This window comes from Sinohyriopsis cumingii, chromosome 4, assembly GCF_028554795.1.
Source record: "Sinohyriopsis cumingii isolate HCF-2022 chromosome 4, ASM2855479v2, whole genome shotgun sequence".
In the NCBI taxonomy this organism is placed as follows: domain Eukaryota; kingdom Metazoa; phylum Mollusca; class Bivalvia; order Unionida; family Unionidae; genus Sinohyriopsis; species Sinohyriopsis cumingii.
Window position 1 is genome coordinate 111515294 of NC_142964.1, and position 21816 is coordinate 111537109.

At 34.0% G+C, this 21816-nt stretch overlaps 1 protein-coding gene across 1 annotated transcript in view; it reads left to right on the top strand.

Annotated features, from left to right (window-relative positions):
• The window catches only part of LOC149801891 (uncharacterized), an 83626-nt gene extending 63487 nt beyond the window's left edge, over positions 1–20139 (top strand). The window contains exons 13-14 of the mRNA XM_089956270.1: positions 6472–6577; positions 9735–20139. Coding sequence (XP_089812396.1) covers positions 6472–6577; positions 9735–9824 — 196 coding nt within the window. The 3' untranslated portion in view covers positions 9825–20139. The remainder of the gene's footprint in view (positions 1–6471; positions 6578–9734) is intronic.
• The last annotated feature ends 1677 nt before the right edge of the window (positions 20140–21816 follow it).

Here is a 21816-nt window from a genome sequence, read left to right on the forward strand (position 1 = left end):
ATATGGCTGCAAGATGGCCTCAACACTTACATCAGTTAGAAAGAAAAGTTGGAATTATTTTTACTTTAGTCATTGGAGGAGAATTCCCTTTGGGAGGACTCTTCTTCATTATTCGTTTGTGTCAATATCTTGAACCCTACCCTACACTTGTGAAGATTGGGTCTTCATGAGGATGCATCTCATAGAGGGTAACTCAGCCATACCAGAATCAAGTAATAATTTATGCTTGTGCTACTCTTATCATATTACATTAGGACACATTTCTAAGCTAGCTCCACATCCAGTCCTCCCAGAAAGATGAAATGTCTTTCTGTCTGCATAGTGTATACAAAGGGAAGCAACTCGTGCAGGACTCGTGCAGGCTAACTCCCCTTGTACCTTCTCGGTCCTTACCATTATACTCAGATGTACCAGCTTGTCTCTATAAAGAGTATTTTAAAACATAATAAAGCGATAAAAAGTTGTGTTTCTCATTTTTTTAAAATATCCCTTTAATCCCACAATATATCAATTTTAGAAAAATTCAAAATGCAGTGTGAGTGAGCTACATAGGATAGTTGTGATCCAAACTGCATGCAGTTTCATTCTGATGGTTCATTTGTTCTAATGACAAAACCTGATTTCCTTCCTAAGACTGGTTGCCTCCACAACTCCACCAACAATAACTATTTGCTCTCTCTCCTTGGTCAAGCTGACAAGCAAAGCTGCAGGACCCTGCAATACCCTGAGATGTGCAGACAATATCTGCATCTATGAAAGACTGTGCCTACTGCTGAAGATAGGAATAGAACACAAAGACCCACAAACACTGGCCACTTGGCTAAAGGGAGTTATTAAATAAGTGTACTTCGTTGACTTGCATGCCCTATGGCCTTCTCTAGCTTCCATTTGCCTGACTAAAAAGATAATGGAATCTTTTTGGGTTAGTGCCACCTGCACAGATAGTGACCACTACCCATTGACGAAAGCACAATGTTAGACCCAGACATCAATTGGCAACTTTGCTAGATTTTCCTGGGAAACTTCTGATGGTGAGACAATAATTAAGTGTAGAATCCCACAGGTGATTTCCACACACATGTATAAACAAATTGTGTCATGTTGTACTAAACAATAGTAAAAGTCACACAGGTCATGTATGAGTTCAACATTAATTGTTTCAGTAATGGGTGTTGTTTTTCAAAATTTGATTTTACATACTTTTAAATGGCAATTATTCACTTTATTTGGATCCTCATACTTCCATATTCCTTTGGAAAGTCATTATTTATATGCCCCGAGAAGTACTTACTGCAGAATCAATGTTAAAGTACATGGACATTTTTGGACGAGATCAAGCTAAAGATGTGATCCAGTACATTCGGATTGAATGATGTGCCCTGTGTCACAATGAAAGCCACACAAGTTGATAAACAAATTCATACTGCCCTGTATTATAATGGTTGGACTCAATATGCTCTTTTCTTGACCCAGTTTAGTACCTGTCCACCACTGTAAAACTCCACAGTGATCAATAATTTTCATCTGGAATTTTCTTGATGACAGTTAAGGTGCAGATCAATCAATAATAAGGATTGAATAGGTTAAACAAGATTAGTATTAAATTTTAAAACAACAATTTATATATAATTTAAGATGAGTAAATGTGCATATTTGACCTGAATGACTATAACATTAGGAGAACTTCATCCTTTTAATAGGACAATCATGCTCATTCATGGTGATATGGATGCTCAACATTTTCTCCACTGTTACGTATTCTCCTGATGTAATGTGATCAGTTAATGTATTTAACAGAGAAGGCAAATTTTTTGTAAATTTTGTTTCCCAGATAATAATTACCCAGTCACGTTACAGATAACCCCACCTACCCTTTCCTGCAATGTTAGCATACTTTAAAGTTTCACTCAAGTGTGTGTGTGGGATTTGGATTTTTAACGTAGCTTTAACAATTTTTCAGTCATATCACTATGATGTCTGCAGTGTAACAGTTATAGTGATGTCTAGCACTGGGGCATCATGCCGTAGACATGTGGCATGATGTCCCACCCAGTCACATTATCCTGACACCAGGCCGACCAGTCCTAACACTAACCTCTTAATGCTGAGCGCCAAGTGAGTTAGCTGTTAGTACCATTTTTGCAAGTCTTTGGTATGACTCAGCCGAGGATCAAACCCATGACCTCCCGCATCCGAGGCGGATGCTCTAACCACTAAGCCACTGGAGCGGTTTCACTCAAGTAAAACTTGGCAAATCCAGGCATAATGGTAACTACCTAGTGGGTAGCAAGATGAGCTAACATGTAGGGGTTGCTTCCCCTTGTCTATATAATATGCAGACATTTTTCATCATTCTGGGAGGGCTGAATTCAGAATTAGCTATGAAAGTTATCCTAATGTAATTTGATCAGGTAAGTACTATTGGAGAAACATAATTTACTAAAAAAAAATTACTTTGCAGATTGCACCTATAATTTGTTTGGTCTCTATTTCACCTTAATTTGAAAATTGGGTTATGATGCATTTAAATAACTCGGCCAGTTAGGTAACTGACCAGTTTTTCATGACTTAGTGATTTTAGTATTTGCATTTATCGGTATGTTAAAACATCATGTCTTGCACCCTGTTTCACTACACTCAGGAAAATTGGTATGTATATGGATGCATTTTAAAGTGGGTTTTATATAGGTATGTATCTGTGTATAAATGGCATGTCAGCATAATGTTGGCTATATATTCTGCTGATTTGAGGTAAGTTCTAACACTGCAGAGATGTCAAACAAATTGCATAAAGAATCCTTTAGGAAGATAAACTCTTCCAAATAAACATAAATATGTAGCACAGTCACATGAAAGATAATAGGCAAAGATGGTATAACTCTGCAAAAAATATATAAAATTAAACATTAAGGTAGAAAGTATAAAGTCTATAAAATACGGTGTGCATACCAAAGAGAGTAACACAATCATACCAAATTAGTTACCCATTCATTACACCCTCAGCATTTTCAGTCCTATATCATCTCGTCTGCAAAGTTTGGTATGTAGATGTGTTTCAAGGAGTAGAGCTTCTCTACCAGACTTAGATCACTTTGACGAGTTTTTATCTTCTAGTGACTGGTGGTGCTCTAAAGTTTTGAATTTTGCATAGGTTTAGAATTTTAACGAAAAAGGTTTTCCCCAGTTTTCGTTATGGGTTATACTGGCTATTAGTTACCCATTCATTACACCCTCAGTATTTTCAGTCCTATATCATCTCATCTGCAAAGTTTGGTATGTAGATGTGTTTCAAGGAGTAGAGCTTCTCTACCAGAATTAGATCACTTTGACGAGTTTTTATCTTCTAGTGACTGGTGGTGCTCTAAAGTTTTGAATTTTGCATAGGTTTAGAATTTTAACAAAAAAAGGTTTTCCCCAGTTTTCGTCATGGGTTATACTGGTTATTTGGAAAAGACTTTGTATACCTTAAGTATTGTTAAAAGGACCTTTAATTCCTTTTAATTTGGTATATGATTGATAAGTGTAATATTGGTTATAGAGTATACAGCTTGGCCTTACATAAGATGTGCATCTATCAAAAACTGCTAGCTCTGCTTGGTCATTTTCACTTCCTGGACTTCAGAGATAAATTGTATTTTAAAAAAAGAGCCAATAACATTTGTTACATTTTATATGGTATTTCATTCATTGCACTTTCGGAAGTTGGTATTGTCTAGTATGGCAAAATTAATTTTTCTTATTTTAATACTACCTAAATATATTGTAATTAGACTAATTCATTTTGGTTAGCTGTGTGTTTAGGTCATGAATAATAAATAGTACAGTATCCAGAGTAATTTCAAACACAAGAGAAGAAAGTAAAAGAGGTATGTGAACATTCTGTGCATGTTCCTAATACAAACAACTTCACCATGCACCAGTCACTCTCTCAAAAGTTCATAATATCTGTAGAGCCGCCCTTTAATATTTCCTTCACCAAAATTAGATTACTGTTACTTAATTTTCATGCTTGAAGGACTTTTTATTGTCAGCTTACCATTTATTAGACTTTAATTAATGTTGACCCCAGTTTTACTTAAATGCATGCAATTTCATATGTGGATAAATCTCATGGAGAGTAAATCAACTATAAGAATCTAGGTCATCATGACTTCTTTTTTCTTTTGAGTGATCTGAAGTTTGTATATATCCCTTCCTTACACCCTCATTTTCTTAAAACTATTTCACCATTAGAAATTGATATGTGAATGCATCAGAAGGAGGGTTGAGTACCATATTTTCAGCCATTTCTTTGGTTTACATCCTCTGTAACCTTATTACATCTGGATCGATTAGACTTAGTTTTAACTCTTCACTGATGAAACCTTTTATGTAGATTTATCTTGGTGAGGAGTATATTGCAGTGATATTTTCTTCCTCCTGAGACTTCGCTTTGACTTGAATAATTGGGTATTCAGATTTTTATCATGTCCAGACAAATTGCAGTACATCTCTCTGCAAGGCACCTGATCATTGAGGGAACATAGGGTTGTGTGTGTGTCCCAAAATGGCAATATTTGCCTGCCATACATAACAACAAATTAGCTGAAGAGACCGTGTTTGAAAACTACATTATTTGACTATTTGCCATAATATTCCGATAATGATTCCATACAATTGTTTGTGTTTTTGTCTTTTCCCAATTGTTGACACCCTGTATAGCTGTAGAGCACAAGATGGAGGACTGCAAAAACTTGTTTCCTAGACTTATCAAAACACTACAAGTCAGTGATTGCCACAGGGTCTTTGCTATATAAATCAGTGGTGTTCACTAATAAAGATTCACATTCGTCAGCTGAGGCATATCCCAGGAAGTCACAAATAGCAGTGTCAGTACATATCAGACCTTTTAAACAAAATATGTGTATCATAGTCCTTACTGAAAATAAAAAAGGATACTACAATACAACGTTGTCATAAGACACCACCCCTTCTGCCAGGAAAATGGGATCTCTCAAGACAGGTGATCTCATAGCAGGTTTGTTCAAAGGACCGGTTTCCATGATGAATATTTAACACAGTTTAGGAAGGAAAAAACTCCAACAATCACTGTTTGTGCTTTCTATTCACTGTATGTAGTTCTTAAACTATTGCATTCTTTCAGCTGAAAATCATAAAAGTGTTGCATATATATTTGAATTGAAGATCGCAGGTAAACTTAGCCAATGAATTGCAAAATAACTAGGGCACTATTTATATATCCTGTCTGTAAGTTAACTTCACTTATTTCAAAAACACAGACACAAACACACACACACACACACACACACACACACACACACATATATATATATATATATATATATATCCAAGAATGAGCCAGAATTTACCCTAAAATCCCAGAAGTAGGAAAACTACACTCATTTTATGATCCCATATCATTATACTCTCAAACAAGGCTAGAACTGCTATTTCCATGAGGTTTCTTGGTTACAACTAAACAAGTGTGAATAACTTTGCTGCATGTAGCGTTCTCTTTAACAAATCTGTATCATCAAGTTTCAACAAAAACCTCATTATCCAAAGAGTTATGGATTAGCTCCAAAGACAATGTACTTGACACACTGAAGCCCTTTAAAAAGATATATTATTATGACATGATTGTCAGAGTGTGGGTTTTCACAAAAGACAAAGAAAACAATGTAAATTGGAAACTGACTTTGCATGTCGAGGATTTCTTTCTTTTAAGATGGAATGGTTAATCCCAATGGGTATTGACACAAATTTGGCACTACAATGGCAGCGGGTGACATGTACATCTGGTTTAAATTCTATAACATATGACACTACCTGCATGGCCTGTAATTTAGGAAACCGGTAATCAGCCTCATTTTTTTCTTCTTTGTTTAGAATGGCCTTTACTTTTTGGGCTGCCAAAATTTTTAAATAAAAGTCAGTGGTGTTGATACATTTTTACATTCTTGTCATTCATAGCAGTGTCATTATGCATATTTGCCTAAAAATTGATGTCACTGGTCATGTTATATAGGTAGTTACTAACAACAGTGCATTAATAACATTGATGGTTTAACATAAAATTGAATAGTCTAGTTTTATGGAGAATTTTATTTTATATAAATGGTTTCATGGAAAACGTAAAAAAAAGTTATAACCAAAATGACACATTTTTAATGATAAAGCCTATCAGTATTTTCTGATTTCTTGTAACTTTTTATACTTATTGGTTGTTGTAATTAATGTCACAAATATCTGACTGCCATGTTAAAGATTGTATGTATGTGTGTGTGTGTGTGTGTGTGTATATATATATATATATATATATATATATATATATATATATATATATATATATATATATATATACATATATATATATATATATGCACACAGATTTACACATGCATATATGTAATATATAATTACCTTTTAGAATTTAATTCTTTCATATAATTTCTTTATTGTGTTTTGCAGCTCCAGATCCTACAGAAATATGTTCGGATTTGTGCAGACAACACAGCAGGGGATGCATAACTATATCAATTCTGTTCTGAAGGCAAACATAGACATGTTAGAAGAGGTAACAACAGAATCAGGTCTAGATAAATCTAGATGCTCTGTTTTCAGTCATTTTAAATCTGTAACATGGTAGTACTTATCTAGAAGTGTTTAAAGACCAATTCCGTACTGTTATTTCCCATTGTCTTTCTGTCATTGTTTTATTTGGAACATCTGGTTTAGCAAGGGTTGGGGATAGAGTGTGATGGGTCAGGTTATATGCCTTATTGGTTTTGATCGTTAAGACATCAGGTCAGCTTCTATAGTTTTTGGCTGGAAGATCAATTTCATTGGATTGAATCTCTATTTCAGTGGAGACCTATTTTTTATTTGACTGTAATGAAATCATAATGATACAGCTATGTTTATGACAGAGAAATAAAATGTTATTCAGCCTTTGCCATGCAATATTAGATTAATCACATATTGAAATCTCACTATTTGCTATTAGTAGAAAAAATGTCATATACAGTATCAGTATTTGCTGTTAGTAGAAAAAATGTCATATACAGTATCAGTATTTGCTATTAGTAGAAAAAATGTCATATACAGTATCAGTATTTGCTGTTAGTAGAAAAAATGTCATATACAGTATCAGTATTTGCTGTTAGTAGAAAAAATGTCATACAGTATCAGTATTTGCTATTAGTAGAAAAAATGACATATACAGTATCAGTATTTGCTGTTAGTAGAAAAAATGTCATATACAGTATCAGTATTTGCTGTTAGTAGAAAAAATGTCATATACAGTATCAGTATTTTCCGTATTCAGTATTCAGTAATGACTTCATTCTTTTGGAAATACATCCTGATGTTGATTTGTCTAAAGGGTTACATAGCTGTATAGGGTGACAATTGTTTTAAATACAGTTTTGATTTATCTTCCTCAAATATACCGGTTAGAATTCCGTGTTGCAATCAGTTGGAAAAGGTCCAGTGTCATATGTTTAGTTAATTTCTCTTCCAAAAAATTCCCCAATGTCAAAAAAACACTTTAAAAAATTCTGCTACAAACCCATCTGATCTAGGGCTTTTGTTAGCTGAAATATATTTAAAATATCAGAACAGTTAAGTTCGCTTTATTTATTAAGGCTGGTCCGGGTCCAAATTAGGAATTTTATAATTTCCAAAAAGATAATTTGAATCTGTATCATCTTTAATTTTTCTTTAAATGAAGTTTTTCATACAACTCTTTAACTTCTGTTAGGATGTCTGATTTATTATTAATGATAGTTTCTTTTATAAACCTTAGTTACTGTTGTAATTCCCTTGGACACATAATTTCTGCCTTCTAGTTAAGATGATAAACCACAAGAAAAAATCTTGGACTCTTTGAGGGAATGCAATTTCCTAGTATGTAACATGTGTTACATTTCTCATTTATTGTTACATTTTACTGTACATCCCTTTGACAGTTTTAACATATTTAAGTGTCCTATTTTATTTTGGTGTACTACTTGTTTTCAATTTTTGGGAAGCATTTATCTTCCAGAGTTTTGTTGGCAGTTCTTTATCTTTACGTATTTGTTAAATTACCTCTTAATTGGTACCATATAACCAGTATTGTGCTGACATGATGCTAAACAATATACATACAAACATTACATTACACGCACCACTCTGGTTGCTTAGTGGTTAGAGCATTCATCTCGGATGCAGGAGGTCATGGGTTCGATCCCCGGCCAAGTCATACTAAAGACTTACAAAAATGGTATTAACAACTGCTTCGCTTGGCTCTCAGCATTAAAAGTTTAGTGTTAGGACTGGTTGGCCTGAGTCAGGATAATGTGGCTGGGTGGGACGTCGTGCTTTGTGTTTGCTGCAGGATGCCCCATACTAGACATCACTATAAACTGCCACACTGCAGACATCGTAGCGATATGACTAAACTTTTTTTAAAGCTACATTAAAAATCCAAATCACACACAAGTAATCTCCCTTTTAACACTTAAAACAGTAAAACCCAACTTAAGTATTTGCTTTTCTATCTTGTTCCAAATGAAGAAAAATGAAAGAAAACAAGAAATAAATGCAAAACATGAATGAATTTCTGAGACCACAAATTAAAAGGTACAAGATGACATGAAAGTGTGAATAGGCATGATTTTAAAGTACATTTGAAGCACAGATGAAATGCAAATTAGGTAAATTACCCATTTGTGTCAGTATTATCGTTATCTTCTGAACACTTGACCAGTAACCATCAGCAAGAACATTTAGGGGTGAAATTTTCTCCCATTTAATTGGAAACAATATGGGGGAGGAGGGTCCTAAATATAGGAGGAATTTCCTGGAGAAATAAAGGGAGTTCTTTGAAATATGATGCATAAATTTAGCACATTGGGTTAAATTTTTTAAAAAGTAGTGTGTGAATCCTGCATTTACATATTTAAAATTAGATCTTGGAAGTCATCCTTGGTGCCAGCTCTTGAGTCCAAGAAAGGAAATAAGAAATGTAATGCACTGGCAGGTCTGGGTCTGTGCAATTTGTTAGGAGTTCAAAAATATTAGCCACACTAACATTTTCAAATACTTTCTGACCAAACTGTTTGTATGCAGTCATATCAGTCATACACCTCACATCAGTGGTAAATTTTGCATTATAACCTCAGGGTCTCTGTCTGGGAGTGCGTGATATGGGAAATATTTTGGAATATTAAAAATAGCATAGGGACTTGTGATGGTGAGTCATTGCAGTTGGTCTTATTATTATTATTATTATTATTATTATTATTATGATTATTATTATTATTATTGATGTTTCTGCTGTTAAGAAAGTAAGACCTAGTTTGGAATAGACCAATCAAGAATCAAAACTTTGAAAATCTTAGTTAATATTTTACTGCTGGTCTTGAAGGTATAGCTACATATTTAGTTGTTCTTAAAACACAAGCCTTAGTTCTTTCTCCCCATTTAATCATTTAAATTCCTTGGTAATAAGAATACTACCATAGATGACATATCAAATTATGAATCATACAGGAGTCATTGTCATTGCAATCTACAAATTAAAATCATTGGGATAACATCATTTATTATGAGGATATTAAATACGGTTTTGCTTGCAGCCAAACTGACTTAAATAATTAGGAGACTATAAAAGTGTACATAGAAGTATATCCTTTATGCAAGATTATAAGATTACTTGCTCCACCTAAATGATGACCTTTCCTTTGCAGATTAACTCCAGTTTGCAGCATCTACAAAATTGTGCTTTGAACATGAAGAAAAAAGAGGAAGTTTGCCAGAGTGACTTGGGATGTAACTAACGGTCTTATTTGATAACTAGTAAAATCTACAATCCAAAGAAAACCCAGTCTTTCATTTTTACATTAAACTGCAGAATCTGCAACAGAAACAGAGAAGACAACTTACAGAGATTCTGGACACCAGTTTCCTCAAAGTTATACTTTGTTTTTGTATATTATCACTATTATGTAATCTCAAATTAACACTGAGTTCATTTTTCTTCAGAAGTTGATGTAAGACAATTGATGGTTAATGGCTGCGATGCAAATCAGAGTTTGGTTTGAATTCATTTTGTCAAGCACATGTTCACAGAAGATAGAGATATTTTGTCTTTGTTGGGGGGGGGGGGTGAACAGTTTTATTAAGTTTTTTACTTAAATTGTGAATTTCCTTTGACATATTTTTATTATTCTCCAAGATGGATTCTGTTCATAATTGGGATCTTTCTTCATTAAGCAGAAAAAAGTTATTCTGTGATGCACACTTTTTGTCCTTGAGATCAAGGTCACAGACACTGAAAATTTGCATTAAGCTATTGGATAAAGCTTATTATTTGCTTTTATTTTTGTAACCCTTGTTTAATGTGGGTGTGTTAGCTTACCAGTTGCTTCCAGTTTGTCATGGTTCTTCCTGGGGTCTTTTCAGTTTCATCCTCCACCAAAACATACTGGCCACCATGCTGAAAAATGGTGTTGCAAAAGAATTTTGTTCTGGAGTAAGTTCCTTTGTTCAAACTTTGCGCTTCAGGTAGTAAAGAAACCTATAGATTATGGGGTCTAGCGGTAAGAGGTCATGGTCAGGGTAAATAAGTCTGATAAAAAAAATAATGGTTTCTGCACATAAAATATGCATCAAGACCACATATCCTAACCAGTTTTTTTTTATAGACCCATTGGTCATTAATCTTTGAGTGAACCATACTCTGCTATGGTCTATGTAGGGGACTATTAAGCATGCCATTCACGATATTGTTGGTGGTCATTATAAAAAAAAATTTATTTTTTTTAAACCAAAATATGTTTCATTGAGAACCATTGGTCATTAATCTTCAAGTAAACCATACTCTGCTAGGGTCTGTGTAGTAAACTATTAAACAAGGTTAGGGCGAATAATACGCAAACTCTTTTCCTTTAAACACAAAACAAATAAATCTGTGGATGGTCTATTATCGGGACATGAGGTTGAGATGGGTTTGTAGACAGTCATGACCAATCACTCAAAACTTGGCACTTTTACAAGCATTAGTCAATTTTAACATTGGCCTCAGACTCAGTTCTTCCCATTGCAGGTTTGAGTATGTAGAACAAACCCAGTACATCTTCCTGCATGTCATAAGCTTTTGTAATTTTAAGAATTTTACTATATTGCCTTTGTTCTAGTTTTGTGTGCCTTTTTATTATACCTAAGCTTGCTTGGCACTGTATAACCAGGACTGCAGATGTGCCATAGACCCTATACATACATGGTCGTTTCCTGCCATAAGATTTTCATAGCCAGACCATATCATAACCTGAATGCTACTGTAGGTTAATGGCAACTTTATGAAGTGCTAGTGTAAAGTCCATGTGGCTCCCACATAGACTGAAAGAAATGCCATTAGGTCTGCATACTCATAATTCTGTAATAGAATAAGCTCACTTGGATTGAAGGTCACATTCAGAGAAAATTGACATTCAGGATTGGTTAAAGTTTATTCATTTAGGGGTATCTCCTAAACATATAAATATTTATATTTGTTTTAATTTCAGGGTCATATTGGAGACTAGCTGATAGTTAGTTATGACAATCAGTATAAATAAAATATAATTTCTCCTTGATGTATTTCCCTTACTTGGGATGAATCATTATGAAGCTAAGGCCATTTATTTGGTGACATGCACACTTGCCCCTTGGACATTGGGGTCAAAGTCAAAGAAACTTGGTATTTTGGTTTTGGTAAAAGCTTTTCCATTGCTTACATTTTCTCAAGCCCTTCATGGATTTTGTTAATACATTGGATTAATCATAGTGAAGTTGACAATTCATTGTGAAATACTTGTTATACTTTTTGATCTTTTGATCAAGGTCACGTTCTGTTGCATGAATTGTGGGCTTGACATGCAGTTTCCATCTTGTTTGTTTAATGAAAGAAACGTTTGTGTTTTTTTTTTAAGTTAAGGTTAAGTTTGATTGGTCAGCAGGTACAATATTATTGCAACGCCATTGTCTTGCAGGTTAGCAATTAAAAGCCAGTACATCAGAACTTGAAAGAAGTTCAAATTCCTCAACCCACAAGGAGTTTAAACTTGTTTTGAGCTTTGTGCTATACCAGTGGGGGTGGGTGGGTGTCAGCTTATGTGACATTAGCATTACAATAGTCTTGTTCATAACTGACCAATCAGACTTAACCTCTCATATGCTATTTAACACAAACAAAAGAAAGTTCACATAGGAAACCCCATATGGAGACTGTTGATATTATGTTATTTTTTGTATATAAAAGTTAAGCAAAATAAGAACCTGCAGTGCAGGTTCTAATTTGAACACTTTGGAGAGATTTGTCCTATTTATTATATATAGCATAGAAGTTAGTTGTGACTTGACATTCATTAAAAATATTGATATGTTTATTTGGGTTTTGGTGTGTTAAAGCCCAAGAGAATCTGCATTCTTGAAGAATCATCTAGTAAATATGGGGAACTTGAAAACAAAAGACAACACATAATTTAATAATATTGTCTCCAGCTTGAAAATTGTTTTTATTCTTAATATTAGGATAATTTAGAAATCATTATTTTTGTATTGCTCATTGTCTTGAATGTTTAATATTTGAAAGGATATGTTATGAGCTGGTCAGGTTTTTTTTTCTTGTCAATTATTTGATTTTTCATATTATTTTTAAGGTTTGAGTGTTGTGTTCTACAAGTTTTTAATATTTATCATGACTTTGTATAGCAGCTATTTTAATATTATACTTACCCAACTTTTATTATACAAGATTTATGGTAAATAGTTAAGAAAAATTACCTGAATTTCATTATGCAGGCTTTATGGTAAATAAGAATTTTTACCTGAATTTTAGTATACAGGCTTCATAGCAAATAATTAAGAATACTTACCTGAATTTAATTATGATGGCTTTATGGTCAATAATTAAGAATATGTTTAACATTATTTAATGTACTAATTCTTTAGTTCTTTATGTGAGCTCTAAACTGGAAACAATAGTTCCTGAATATTTATAATTCCATTACTGGAGCTGTTACTGAAGTTTTTATATTTCTCAGTCTTTTGCAGAATTTATAACTTTACCCCATGTTCAGTTTTATTCTTGATTAGTATGACCTTCATTAATGTAAGGTTTCTTGGAATCATAGCTGTCCAAGGCACAAATTATATGCAATTTTAAAGAGTTGGAATCATTATATGATGTGTGCAATTATTGCATAATGTGTGCTTATAGATATGTTCTTTAAGGTGTATGATTTATCGTATTTGCTAATTGGATGCTTCATTTGTGATCATTGAGAATATATCTATGTTTTTTTATGCTGTGATATGTTTTAGGAATTGAATTACATACAATTGAGGATTGGTAATTATTGGTAAAACCTAAGGCATATGTACACATACAAGCTGGAAAATGTCTATTACTTTTGTGTATCGTCAGCATATCTTTAGATTATGTTTAAGTCATCAGATCATTCTAGTTTGGTCTTTAAATTTTTCTAGATGTTTTGAGATGTCATACATGCAGATGTGTGAGAAACAGATTTCTTTTCGAGTGAATTTCATGGTGTGTACACAAACAACAGTCATAAATTGGGGGGTGGGTAATATTCTTTTAATATTTTATACATTATAGTTTGATCTTCTAGAGATGTATATATCTTTGGCGACTGACCATTTACACAGCAAAAATTATTTGTAAAAGAGCTATCCTTTGCCTTGCTTCATCATGAAAATGAAAATGCCATTACTTTGTGCAGGTACAGACCTTTTTGGTTTTGTTTTAAAAACTGTCTATCAGTCGTGTTTCTTTTATTCCTGTGTTCTTGATATTTGTATATTGTTGCATATCAAAGGTCCTAGAGACACCCGGTGACCAAGTTAGCCATTTTAGGCATGTGATCTTTGTCCAAGATATCAAAATAAAAACCTTGGAAATGTTTGATTTTAGTAGGTTTGCTCCTGGTATTTGTGATATTAGTAATTTTGGTTTCTGTCAGTTTGCTTGATGGATATCTTACAGGGGTTGCACACAGCATTTTTCTGTTAATTCTTAACATATTGATGTTTGGCCTCTTTGCTAATTATATCCACAGACCTGGTTATTTACTACAGCAAAAGTAAACATTCTTATCAAAAGATATTTCCTTATTTCCCCTCCCCCACCATCCATTTATAATCTGTAGTTGGCCAATAATGTAATCTATTTATCCAGCTCTAGTTGTCTATTTCAAATTTATGCATTTTTATATTAAGGATGGGGTGGGGAGACAGTTTTATCAGATTTTACCAATATTTGAATTGTGAATAGGTGTGACCTACATTTGCTATCACATAATGACTGTTTATTGTTCATGTTCAATTTTTGTGGTGATACAGTGTTTCCTATCTCTGTATATAATTCATTCTTCATCGGTTTTCCATACATATGTATATATTGCATGCCACTCTCAGTGTACTCTTGCTGACAAGGGAATTCGTGTTTCTGCAAGTAAAGATATTGTTCTACTTCTGATTTCAAGTGACTAGTGTTCACACAAAAATCTGGATCTTGGTTGTTCTCATTGGTTGTATCTAGTACTTGAAAATTAGAATTGAGATTGCGAACATTTATGACTTATTTTGGAATTGTGATGAATCTAACAAGAAAAAAACCCCACACACAAGCTGTATTGTCAGACTTGTGACAGAATTAGATTTATTTATGTATTTTTCAGTCGCAACTACAAGTGGTCTAAACAAGTGATGTTATTATGAACCTAAGAGGGAAAGATATTGCCACTTCTTAGCACTTTTTTAGGTAATAATAATATGATGTTCATGTCATGTACTTCAAACACCTTATTTACTCACAAGAGTCCATCTATAAACAACAAAGAAACTGATCTACCATTACATAATGTGCCTGCAGATCAGGGTATTTGTTGTTTGTTCTTCTGATTACTCTGACAGACTGCACATACCCAGATCTACAGGCACATCTGTGTCTTTGCAGTTTGCAGTACATATAGTATATAAAGTTTAGCAAGGAACATAAGCCCAAGTCTGCAACTCCCGAATTTTCCATGTTTCTTCTCACTCATCATTGCTGATGCACTAGTGATTTATATCTGGCAAACATGTTTTGATCAAATTGTACTAATTGATAAGGACAGCTAATTGATAAGGAAACATGTCAGTACTTCTATGTATTAGTGACCTGTTTTGCAGTGACTTGAAAATGAATTTATGTGGAGGGTGTATTCAAACACGTGTAATATAACTGGTAAATATTTTTCGCTAATATAGTCATCACATCACTATTGTATACCTAGGTGTCGCATGATGACCTATCAGATCAGGGTCTACACTGCTTATTCAACTGATAATTTAATGCAAACCAAACACCTTGATCTGCTGGCACATTATATATGCACATATACAAGTGTACTCTATTTGCATATGGGTAGGGTTTTACATGGGTAGATGAACAGGTAGCTATGGAACAGTATAATCAAAATTTTGTTACACGCTGCCAGTTTCTAAATAACAAAAATATTATTTTCTGTCAGGAACAGAATGTTGTTTTCTTTTTTGTTGTTTTTGTATAAAAGTAATTATTCAGTTTTGTTTGCTTTTGTGTAGAATATTCCATTCTGCCCTATAACATAACAGTCTTATGTTTTGTAGAGAAGTTTTGCAGTTATCTGGATGCTTACTGTAGTCAGTTTTCAGTTCATTAGATCAAATTAATCTAAAACCAATTACAGGATGGCATATATACTCACTCGTAAGTCATATCAAACTGCATAGATCCGGATCTATCATCATATAATGCACTGGTATGTTTGGATCTATGCAGTTTGTTAGGAGTATTCAGTAGAATGAGCAGCATAGTTGCTAATGTTGGAACAGATCATGTTATGGCATATTATGATCATTGTTGTTTGCAGGCTTTTAATTGAGTGTATATGGTACTTTCCTTTGTAAAAATATTGGTACAGGAGGAATATCTTTTTTTATTGGGTAAAATGAGAAAAGGTATATGCAACCAGTTGGTGTATGACCATACATATGGAATTGAAAATTGGATCCAACTCCAAACAACATGCACTGGCAGATTATGGTTTGTTTTGTGTTCTACAAGTTGTGTTGAAAACTGACCTTCCTTGCATTATATAAAACATTTTTAATTAATTGTAAAATTATTGTGTTATTTTCATTATTTTGCAACAAAAGATACCTCAAGAAAACCACATAGGATCCCGTAGGTCATATTGTAATGAATGGTATACAGCAGACACTGATGTATAGCATAGAATCATAAAAAACTGCCTTTGTTGATATGAATTTTGTGTAGTTCCATGTTTAAAGTTTGAATACTGTTTTACATTTTTTTGCAGTTATAGCTACCAGTTTTTTAATTGCTGAATATAAGAATTTTTTGTTGTTAATAATTGTTATAGCTGTCAACGTGTTATTTTTGAACATCCTTGTTGTTTCATGTGAATATGAGCATTTTAATTTTCATTTAATGATGCAAAATGCTGTATAATTCAATAAGCTGTTCATGTGAATAGTGATCATGAAAAGTAGTCATTTTACTTCTTTGTAAACATTTGTGGTTTTGTAAAATTTTAATAAATCAGGAGATAAGTTATATATCAGTTGAATGACAATCTGACAATACAAGGCAAATTTTTCTGATGCATTGTTAAATGTGTCCAAACCTGTCAAAGCTAAATGACCTTTTCATTATATGAGCAGCGTGTTTGATAATATGTACTAACCTCTATGTCAGATTACGTTTATTTATATGTACTAATCCCCATCTCAGATTTACATGTTTATTAATATGTACTAACCCCAATCTCAGATTTACATGAACTTATCTATGCCATACCCACATGTCAGGTTTATCAGTGTTCATGTATACAATTTTTGTTTCAGAGGCACATCTCAGGTTTTTATGCATTGTTTGATGCATGAGCTCATAATTTGCACAAGTGGTTCAAAAGCAATAAAGGTCTTACATCACAGATGTGAAACTCGTTTGTTTCCTTCATTTTGGCATCAGTTTTTTGTGTGACTGGACCATAAAATGTGAAACTCGTTTGTTTCTTTCCATTTGACTGTCAATCTTTTGTGTGACTGGACCATAGCATGTGAAACACATTTGTTTCCTTCCATTTAGCTGTCAGTCCATTGTGTGACTGGACCATAAATCTGAAAATCATTTGTTTCCTCCTCTTTGGTTGTCAATCCATTGTGTGACTTGACCATAGGATGTTAAACTAATTTCTTTCCTTCGATTTGGTCATCAATCCATTGTGTGACTGGACCATAAATGTGAAACTTCTTTGTTTGTTTTTTTCCAGTTGTCAATCCATTTTGTGACTCGACCATAATTGTGAAACTCATTTGTTTTCCATTTGTCTGTCAATCCATTGTGTGACTGGACAAAGGATAAGCCATCACAGGTACATTTCAGTTGCACTTAAAAATATACTGTTGTAAGATATGTGACTTCATAAATTTTGTTAGTTATTTTTTTCATTTTATGTTTCAACAATTTTTAGAGCACGATAGACGTTTTAACACAATTTCTTTAGAGTTGGACATGCCAAATCTGTTACTTCAGATGATATATTCCGTACATATCCAAAAAAAGATTTCCATCGGTAACAGCAATACCTGTTTTAATTGTTAATTTACAGAATTGTTAGGATCACATTATTACAAATATCCCCACCCAACCCCCTTTCTTTTTGTTTTTTTCTAGCTTATGCTCTTTTTAAAAAGAAGAAAAAGATAAACCTTGATCTAAAGGAAATCAGGTAAAAAATTACAAGATACCTATTACATAACTGGAGTCTGTAAAATGCACAAATTGGCGACCAAAAGTTTACAGGCACCATTTTGAATTGTGGTGGCCAAATTTCTGGCTATCATGTAGTGTTATGATCACTTGAATCTGTAATGAATTAATTTTTCCCTGATTTTATGAAAATAATGAGAAATTCTAGTTACTAGAAAATAATAGTTGTAGTAATGCCGCTTAGATATTTCCGTAATTGGTCACACACTTTTGAGATCCACTGATATCTGAAAAAACATGGAAACATCTTCCTATGCATACTCTGTATGACAAGATATTAGAGAGTCTGAACATTGGTTGATTACAGCCTGAATATCAGCATATGACAGCTCAAATTTTAGCTGATTACAGTCTCAATGATAATTGGTCATAACCTGAGTATTAGCTGATCACAGCCCAAATTCAGGTTGATTGCTGCCTGAATATTGGCTGATTACAGCCTGAATCTTGACTAATTGATCACAACTGAATATTAGCAAATTACAGCCTGAATACAAACCAGTTACAGCCTGAATATTTGCTTATTACAGACTGAATATCACCTGAATAAAGTCTCAATACTTGTTGATCACAATCTGAATATTAGCTATTACAACCTGAATGTTAGCTGGTTACAACTTGAATATTAGCCGATTACAGTCTGTATGTTAGCCAGCTATGGTCCTATATATTTTCATACCAGTTTTCATGAAAGGGACAGCTTTTGTTCCTGGCTTTCATAGACTTACTGTTGATATATTCCTGTATACATCTTACTGTAAGAAAGCCTAATGTGATAGTGAAAGAAAGGATCAAAGCTTTCATGAAGCATGGTTCAAACGTCTACTATTATTTTAAAAATATGCCGTATGCAGAGGAGTTCTACCTTATTTTGTGAGTTTTTCAATCTGTACTAAAGTATTAGTCAAGCTGTGATATTTTTCCTTTGTCAGACAACACACTCTTTCAATTTCTTTGAGGATCTTATATATTTTTATAGTGTGTCATAGGTGTATACACAAGTGATAGTTTGTTTGGATTTCCTGTCAAGTTTTGTAATGTGTACTTTTTGTACTTTTTAAGTTTTTTGATCAAAGTGTTGGTAATGAAGTTTTCTTTTTTTAATGTTATTAAAAGTACAGTGAAGTAATATCTTTTATCAATTGATTGTGTCATTTCAAATCTTACAACACCTTTTTCTTACATAATGCATTGCACATTTAGGTACTTGCTTGACTGAAAGTTTATGTATAAATTAAGGAAGTTTTACTTAGACATGAGACCAGTCTAGTCGCTAAGTATATTCACATGATTGACTATCCAGTCCATGACATCCAGTCTTTGTGAAAGTTACGACTCTGTATTGTCGCGTACATTTGTCATGGGCAACACTTACCTTTGAATTAATCATTTTTGAATAATAACCAAAAGACATGGTGTCACAAAATTTCTCAAAATTTCCCCAGGAATCAGAGTTTTCATTTTCTTCCTAGTGATGCTTTACACGTAATGGAGTTTTGTCAGAGATGGAAAATTTTGAAATAATTAAAAGTAACTATATGCATCTACTATTCAAATTTTGCAAACAGAATATTTTTCTTGTTAGAAATTTATATAAAGATTTCCTCAGATTTACGGAAATTTAGGTTTTCACCGATAAAATACGAATTCTCTGAAATAGAATTCTATCACTGAACTGACAGCAGGCTATTTAGGCAAGGCTTGCAATAAAAAATCTACACCTTTCTTTGAATAACTAAAATAACTAAAGGAAAAATGATAAATACCCAATTAAGATCTTAAAACATACTGGATAATTAAGTTAATTTTCATTTAAGTAAACATTTGTACAAGAAACTGCTAATGCGATGGTCAGAAAAGTCATTAAGTGCAATTCTGGAGTGAATATTTAAAGTGACTGATCAGAGTTGTATGAGAAGGTAGGATTTTTCATTGTATACTTTTCTACTACCATTAGTTAGATGATGATGAAAGTTATTTTGGAGAGGTTAAAATTACATGGAAGAAAGACCTAGTCATATTTATTGTTGTAGAAAATGCATCATTGACATTGAAACCTTTGCAGATACTGCCTGGACATTTACGTACTTAAAGTGATGCTGTCAAGATTTGGCATACCTCAAGAAGCTTGTGGAAATAGGGTTATGCTTTGATAAAATGTATATGTATAATTTGATTGTAGAATTCATGCAATTTTAAATTTAATGTAGATGTTCTGCAAAGAATGTTTTAGAGCAGAGAAATTAATATACTATTCAGAGATTTATAAATTTGTTATTTTTTTATTCTCGCCCATTAAATACAGGGAGTCTTTTCTCTTAGTGTGTGCAAGGGGGAGGAGGTGACGATAGGTAACAAAATATTTGTATGTTAATCAAGATATCCGTTATCAACAAGATCATTTTTAGTTCTACTTGTTAAGTGTGTGTGTGATTTGGATTTTAACATAGTTTTAACAATTGTTCAGTCATATTGCTACGATGTCTGCAGTGTGGCAGTTTATAGTGATGTCTAGCACTGGGGCATCATGCCGCAGACATGTAGCATGATGTACCACCCAGTCACATTATCATGACACCAGGCTTACGAATCCTAACACTAACCTCTTAATGCTGAGCGCCAAGCGAGGCAGCTATTGGTACTATTTTTGTAAGTCTTTGGTATGACTCGAACCCACGACCTCTCGCATCCGAGGCGGATGCTCTAATCACTAGGCCACCAGAGCAGTCCGTTCTACTTGTTGAAGATCAGAACATTTTATTAGATACTCTGGGGCCAGAAGAGTTTCTGCAAAGATCAAGGTATCCACCATCCCACATTCATTAGCAGTTGTTCTCTTTGAGGAGAATCATGAAACTATGTACACTGTATCATTCTGAGATCTAGATGGTCCCAAATGAAGATGGCATCCCTAGGACATCCAATAAAGCTACAGTGGCACCAGTCTTGAAAATCTAATTGCTGCTCCTCCTTGAATGGTTGGTCATATCAACATGTAGTTTCCACTTCAAAATGCATTTTATAATATGTAGATGATTCTAAATGAAAATGGTTCTGATCTAAAATCCATGATGGCTATCTTGATAATTGTATTAGTGCTAGTCCTCCTGAGCAGATGATTGCATTGACAAAAGGATTCAGCTCTTCGACTTTGAGATCAGCTACAGTTAAGACCAAAACTCAAACGACCAGTCCGGGGCCCCGAGTAGCCGAGTCGTCTAAAGCGCTCTCCGTTACGGATCACTGCCATCTCACTTCTGTTTGCGTGGGTTCGAGTCTCGGATTCGGCCAGTGTGGGTATGTAAGAAAGCTTGCCAGTAGCTTCTCGAGGGTCGGTGGTTCTTTCCGGGGATTTCCAGGGTTCTTTCTCCACCATTAATACTAGCCGCCATGTATAACCTATCATGTGCTGAAAATGGCGTTAAACCCTACAACAACAACAAACGACCAGTCCACAAGCCATGAACCAAAACACCACAGGGGTACGAGGTTGAGGTACTGGACTCGTATATGTATCTCGACTCCGCACTTTACGGTTCAGCAGCGAATCAGAGATCAGGCTCTGCATAGAAATAACTCGTATGTGCGCACAAAAATGTTAGATACTACATCTTGCTAAAAAAAAAAATCTGCCTTGTTACGAAGATAAACACGTACATTCTGACAGTCTTGCTGTGCGGTTCAGAAACGTGGACGTTTTCCGCGGCGCTGTAAACTTAATCCCTTTAATCAATGATGCCAACACAAAATCCTCGGCGTCAAACACACCCAACATATCACGAATGCCGAGATCAGAAAAAGAACGAAGTGACCACCAGTCACATATTGCATCAGGTTTTGACCCCTGCAGCTCCTTGGCCGCAATGCTAGAGCAGCCACTGATATGGATCACAGTCAAATGAAGCCTTGTGTGCAAATTGTTTAGCATTCCACAAAAATAGTGCATA